The sequence below is a fragment of the Notothenia rossii genome (genome assembly GCF_949606895.1).
Source record: "Notothenia rossii genome assembly, chromosome: 9".
Taxonomy (NCBI): Eukaryota; Metazoa; Chordata; class Actinopteri; order Perciformes; family Nototheniidae; genus Notothenia; species Notothenia rossii.
Window position 1 is genome coordinate 53,900,104 of NC_136907.1, and position 7,193 is coordinate 53,907,296.

General features: G+C 36.9%; 1 protein-coding gene across 1 annotated transcript in view; it reads left to right on the forward strand.

Moving 5' to 3' along the window:
• LOC307018306 (vertebrate ancient opsin-like) overlaps positions 1-6,518 on the forward strand; it is a 112,102-nt gene extending 105,584 nt beyond the window's left edge. Inside the window, exon 4 of the mRNA XM_079648498.1 lies at positions 4,751-6,518. Coding sequence (XP_079504624.1) covers positions 4,751-5,032 — 282 coding nt within the window. The 3' untranslated portion in view covers positions 5,033-6,518. The remainder of the gene's footprint in view (positions 1-4,750) is intronic.
• Positions 6,519-7,193: the final 675 nt, after the last annotated feature.

The following is a 7,193-nucleotide window of genomic DNA, read 5'->3' on the forward strand; positions in this document are numbered from 1 at the left end:
ATATAATTTTAGTTTTAAAACTTCATGTCTGCTCCTTTCACAAAATACCGGAGGGAGGAGCTGTAGCGTAAAGGATTATGGACATTGTCCCGACTACAATTGTGGTACTTCTTTTCAAAAGAAGGGGCACATTGTCTTTTACTTACAACTAAAATGCAGTAACCTGTTTCCTCAGACATTCACCATCAGATGAATCCCAGGAGCTATCAGGAGGCACCTCCCACAATTAAAAATGGATATTCCACCAAGTTATGAGCAGCAACAACATCAATTTAAATAAAACATATATTGACTTATACATTTGAGGTCAAGATTATATCATTTCACCCATAATGACAATGATAACAATTTGGGCTAATGGTAGAATGACGATATGCCTTCAACCCCTGATACAGTACTGCTTTTCAGCAAAAGTCCAAATGAACATCACATCTCTTGACTGTTACAATGATTCCTGTTTCTTTATACATTTGTTTTGATTACTCTATGTATCCAGCAACCCTTTATTGTCTTAATGTCTCTATTTCGATGTCTTTCTCTACAAATTAAACTTTTCATAAATGTTGTTTATGTTTGTTTTTTTTACTTTTCTTATGTGACCAGTAGTTGTGAAACAGATTAGGCATGTTTTGTGCTCATGAGAAAATGTAGTAGACTATAAGTATACCTGAACATGTACGTATACTAAGTATACTACGTTTACTCAAGAGTGGCATCTTCACATTACCAAGAGCTGAGGAAAGGGACTTAAAATGTTGTTCAAGTGCTTGTCTGAGTTGTGAATATGTCTAGGCTGGAAATGCCTGGAATTTAAAGTATAGCCAAATACCCTGAATTCATTGTTATGCCTTCAACCTACTGCTGGCATCCTCAATAATTCAGAAACCCCCCACCTGTCCATCAGCAGATACTTGCACTTTGAGCCGGGTACCATGGGGGCTGTTATGTGCAGGATGGAGAAACACAGGAGGATCTGCATGAAATCATAATCCTGACACTTCCAGATCTGTTTCTTGGGTTGAAAAATCGATCCAGGGGTCCATTCACTATTTATCATTCCCTGACAGGTTCAATACATTGCAATGCCTTTCCTCTGTGCCTTGGAGACAACCCGTCTGTTCTTTCCTCAAAACATTTTCATATGTTCTACCCTGGTTGGAAAACAGCATTGCCTGAGGTGTAAAGGTTGAAGAGAAATCACTGTGACAATGTCATAACTTTGAAGAAATATGGTTATAGTAATGTCTTTTAAATCTTGCAATGAAATGTCAACCTAAATGCATCCTATTGTGGTTTTATCAGCTGTAAATTAAGGATGTTAAATCTTGCATAATGAACTGCCACTTGATACGTACATCTTGCTGCTAATTGAGGGATCACAATCAACTTAAATATTAAAGTTTTACAATTCAGCTTATACTTTGGTGACACTTATTTTCCATTGTTTTGGTTGTGTTAAGCAGGTATTAAAAATGGCAAACAAGATACATGGTGACGCTTTTTATGCTGATCAAACAAGTGATGCTTGTTTGATTGAGCCCAAAAACTAACCTTGATGTTTTCAGACTAAAACTGTAATACAAAGTGCTATCATTGCAATTATTGAAGATTACTCAGCTGCCAAGTTCTAAGAGCACAGCTGCAGAGTTGAAACCAAGCAATATGCCCAGCAAAAAAAGGTTGACAAATTCTTCAATACCCAGGTTCAATGACACACTTTTTATGTCCGTGACAACATTTTAAATATTATTATTTAGTTGGAACAAAATCCAGACCATAGATAATAAAATGGTAATTTCAGTTCTGCTTTGTGAGAAAATGTCCGATGTTCTGCATGCCGACCAACCCCCCAGTCTTTTCTGACACACTACATCAGGAACACTGACATAAATTGTGAGGGGCAGGATTTGAATGCTGGGGTTATTTGGCTGCTGTAAAAAGCACAATGGGCTTAATTACTTTAATATAAAAGTGCTTCAGTTGGCTTCCAGCTACAGAGTAGGTACCTGTGCCATTTTGTTAAAGTTGTACGGTTAAAAGTAATTTTAAAACTAGACAAGGTGGACCAGATGCCAACCTGCCACATGTAGGACAATAACATTTATATTGATCCATAAGCGTATAAATGAAGTATTGTATGTAGTCTGTCGCTTAAAATCATATTCACCTCAGTGCGCGATTGAAATACAACTCTAGTAAATGGCACAAAAAGCTCTGTAGGAATTGCCCTTCATTTCTGCCATGTTGCCATATGACTGTATGCAAACATTTGGACCAATTATTGGGCAAGCTTTGAAAGTGTGGAAACATGTAGAGAAATTGTGCAATTGGTCTGTAGATTGGCATAGTAACATACCAATTTTTCATAACCTGTTATTACATATTGGAAAAAAAGCAATCCAATTCCCACAATGGCAAACCCGAGGAATACATTGTCTTTCTGACATAACCAACGACAACGGCTTGATGTCCTTCCAAGAATTGAAAGACACGTATTATGTGCCTGGGTCTTCTTTCTTTTTCTATTTGCAACTACGTACTGCCATGCGCACATATGGAGTTCCGTGGAATCAACCTCTGCCAACAGATCAATTAGTTAAGGTCATATTAAGTTCAAACAGTGTGAGCGGCACTACTTCATATATATATATATAAAAAGCTGCAAGATAAATCAACCGGATATATTGGCATCTCTGCAGTATGGAACGCAGATCTAAAAAAATTATACGCAGACTATTGATTGGAAGAGAATATGGAATAATATCTCCTTAACATCGCGTAACCACAATCACCAATTTATATAGTATAAAATGATACACAGATATTATCTGTCAACCAGAAAATGCTGTCAATTAAGGATGATTCCAAGCCCCATATGCCTTCTCTGTAACCTAAAGACTATTGGCACACATGTACACATGGTTTATGAATGTACTGCAGTAAGAGCGTTCTGGAAACAAGTTATTGACATTGTATCTGAGATTATTGGAGTTCACATACCCTGTCTCCCAAATATTGTATTGTTGAATGATGATTATTCTCTTGACCTACAGAAACATCAGAAAAGGGTGCTTTTCGCTGGTCTAACAGCAGCCAAAAAATAATTGTAATACGATGGAAACCCCCACATACTTTATTTATCACAATCCTTTTCCCATGCCTTTGCTGTCAACACCTATCCATGCTGAACGTTGCTAAGATATTATTGATTGGTGTGTGGCCAAAAGTGCAATATGCTTCAAAATGTAACTGACATAGAGCAGTGCTTTTGTCCTGTGTTTTTACACTGTGCCCATGGATTTTATTCTAAGATTTTTAATGACGTCGCTAAACTCCTTGAAAAGGTCCTCTTCCTTTTCTCCAAGGTACACGACAAGGCAGCGGATGGCTATAGTTCTCTGCGTACTTCAATTGTATTGTGCTATTTTTGAAAAAGGAAAAAAAGAGAAATTACCTAAATGAATATATTCTGAATGGGTGACTGCCAACAACTTGCATTTAAATGACAACTCTAAATAACGACCCTACCTCAAGAAGCATGTCCTTGATCTGCTTCACCGAGATTCATTTTTAATAAAAAGTGATATCACAATAGTAACCAAAGTATTTTTACTCTCACAGTAGCCTCTACCTTGTATCCTCTCACAGAACTATTCACAGTTCAAAGGCTGCTAATTTTGGTCAAACAGCAATTTGCCTATACAGTGCAACTACAAGGCTATCTACTGTATTTGAATGACAAAAGATGACACTCACCTTAAAATGTCCTTTGTATATTTCTATTTGTCTTAACTTTCGGAACTTGTCCAGGCATGTTAAGTGGGAGTGGACTTGAAATCCTTAACTCAAGGTGTAGAGCAATTAAGTTATCAAGCCAATTGCATTACTTACTACAACTTGAATTTAGTTTTAAGTCAATTAACGCAGAAATCAGAGTTCAAATTACACACGATATTAAGTTGATGTAATTAGCAACAATATTATGTCAACAAAACTTATAAATTAATGTTTGCAACTTAAAATGTTTAGCTAAATCAATTAACTCACATGTTTATCTTGCAACCATGCATTTAATTAAGTGGAGTTGAAAGGTTGCCTGAATTCGTTTTTAGAGTGTAGTACTGTGGGATCTTACAGGGGAGATCAGGTGGAGAGAAAAAAGGGTCTAAACAGTCCTATTTTTAAAGGTCACCTATTATGCAAAATCCACTTTTCCGTGTATTTTATACATAAACATGTGTCCCCTCTGTGTAAAGAGATTCTGAAAGTTTCGGGAAAACAGATTCGCCCACTTTTTGTCCTGATCCATTTATATAAAAACTCTGAGCTGATCAGATTTTGGCCACTTTATGATGTCATAACAATTTTTTGGCTTGTGTAACCATTAGCCAATCAGCAACCAAGGTAACCCCCCCCCCCACCTTATCACCTGAATCCCCTCCTCAAGCACCATTGTGTTCTTTTTAACCAAATATCTCTCAGAGGGGCGTGGGGAGTGGCTCCTTATTTTCCTCTAAAGTAACAGACAGCACTTTTGGAACAGGGCTGAAACAGAGGGGATTATGGGATGCTACAATGCATGATCTGTTTGGTATTTCGAGCAGAACACAGAGACATGTTTTGTATATTTCTGAGACCTATAATATGTTGTTGAAAAACAGTATAATAGGGGATTAAGTAACTTGGTTCAGTTGATTTCGGGAGAGAACAATCTATTTCTGATCAAGTCTTTGTCTTTTGCTTGACCCAGTTCTACAGATGTTTCCAAGCCCTGCTGCGATGTAAGGTTCCTCGACGAGGCTCCAGCGTAAAGAGCTCCTCCAAGGTCGCCACTAAGGCCATGAGGGGATTCGCAATCACTGGTACCCGCCGCACAAATGACTTCTTGTTTATGGTGGCTTCCCTGGGCCATCCGGCGGGCTCCGGGCCCCAACTGGGAACGTTTGTGGAGCCAACCGTTGACATCACCAAAGCCCCTTCTTCAGACATCAACAGACATGTCGAAGTGTCGATTGCCAGTGATTGGCTATAACTACGAATTCCCAAAGTTTCCAGGCTGGAAGAGAAATCATGAGAGAGATGATGTTACTGATGCATGGAGAGGTGTATCTGACCAAATCAGGTGGATTTATTACAGCTGTTGTATCAGCTTTATGACAGCTTAGAGATGGAATGGACCGGTATCAGAGGAAAACCTTGTACTGCCTTTGGTCGATATATAAAACCAGCCGGAGCTTAGAGATCTCTGCAGATAAAAAGGCAACATGGTCTTTTCTAGGCATTTTAAGGATTTCTTATCACATGTTTGCATAAAGCACTGTCAGACTGTTATGGTAGAAGAAAAGGATTTATAGGGATATTTTTGTTGTGCAATATCTACGTTCGGTAAAAAATTGACTATGACATGAGAGAAATGTACTCAGTTCAGAAGGGATAAGATGTATTTTTGTATTGATTGGTTATTGATTGTAGCAGTGGTTACAAAGTGAGGTAGAAAGAACACATGTTGTTTGTCATCTTAAGCATCTCAAAGTCTTTCCTAAGGTAGACAACATTATGAAATATTTGAGCAATGAGAATGTACTTGAATTGTTGAATAAGTATAAGTGTTTTAGCTTTTTATTCATTGCCCGTCATTTTCCTTTTAATTCATCACTTGTCACTTTAAATTGCATAAATAATTTTGATTAACTGGTTAAATGTGTGGTTCATTGGAAGCAGCATTGCTAGCATGCTAAGGGCATTAACTTTCACCAGGAATATTGACCTAGGGTTAGTGAAATTGGTGTATGTTGGAGAGTTACTGTATAGTTCCTTCAATAATGACGTGCATGTGCACTGTTGCAGGATGCAATTGAGGTTGGAAATATACAGAGTCACATAATGCTCAGTGGTTAGCACCAATACAGATACTTTTTATCAGCAGCAATACTAAACATGCTTTTCTGGACTGATACACATATTTTGAGGGCTGTTATTTTATGTACTTTTGTGACCAAACCCCAAAGCGCAGGGTGTACTATGTGTTGAAGAACTGGTTCACAGACTATTTAACAATGATTAACAGATCAGTGCCTTGCTCATTGGCACACAGTCAGGCTTTGAAAAAAGAAAGTATAAAAAACAATCCTGACCAATATAAATTATTTTCTAGTGTTGCAAAATAAAACACTTTACTCGAGTCAACAAATATGCTTTAAATTGAATCATGTTGTTCTGTATGTGCTTCTGTCTGTCTGCAAAACTCATTTGACACTTTTCACTTTGCAATAAAAAGATATTTGAATTTTTTTAAAGCAGTGTTGTCAGTGAATGTCTAAGCTATCAGTTGTGTGGTACTATTTTGCTACTGCCTAATTTAGTGTGTGTGATTTACTGGTAATCCACTTTTAGCAAACTGTTTTTCTATGTGCTGTCAAGACCTTTTATACATGGTTGTACATGAGTTGATACCAAAGCTATAAAACTTGTGATATATTTTGGAGGAGAGCTGTTCAATAAAGGTTTTTGTATCTAAATCAATGCTGTGCTTTATTTTGATGAAAATCTATTTAAAAAAAAATAAAGGTTGTTATTAAAGAAGCATTTAAGTGTGGTTTGCTGTACAGAGTGTACCGAGAAATAAGGGTAAATAATGTCTGGATGTTAGAATGATATACTGCTCAGATCTTAGAATCATACTTATATGCAAGAGAAATGCTCTCTTTATTCCCTCAACTTCTTCCTTTATCATCAACTGTTGACGAAGTGGAACTTTTCTGCCTGGACTTTCAGATTCAGCCTGAGACATTTAGCATGATATAACTCATAACGCAATTTAGGGAATATTTAAAATAAATGAAAATGGTTATTGTTTTAAAACAGGTCATCTTTAACCTTAGAGAATTAGGTTCAAACAGTGTTTTCAGCCAAAGAGCAAGCATTAGCTTAATTTGCCGGCTAATAGTTGCAGCTTGTCCATCTCTATTTAAATCAGGCATGCATTATTGAAAAAAATCAAATAATTTGTAAAGTGTATAATGTGCCTTCTCAGTAAGGAAGGCTTGAGAGGTAAATAAACATTATTTAAGAGGACATAAGAGCCTTATCATTCAAAATGCAATGGAAAGTTTAAGAAAGAATACTAATTACTGAGCAATTCCAAGGACCAATATGGATATATAAACTATAGGTTACTTACGTAACCCCAGTTC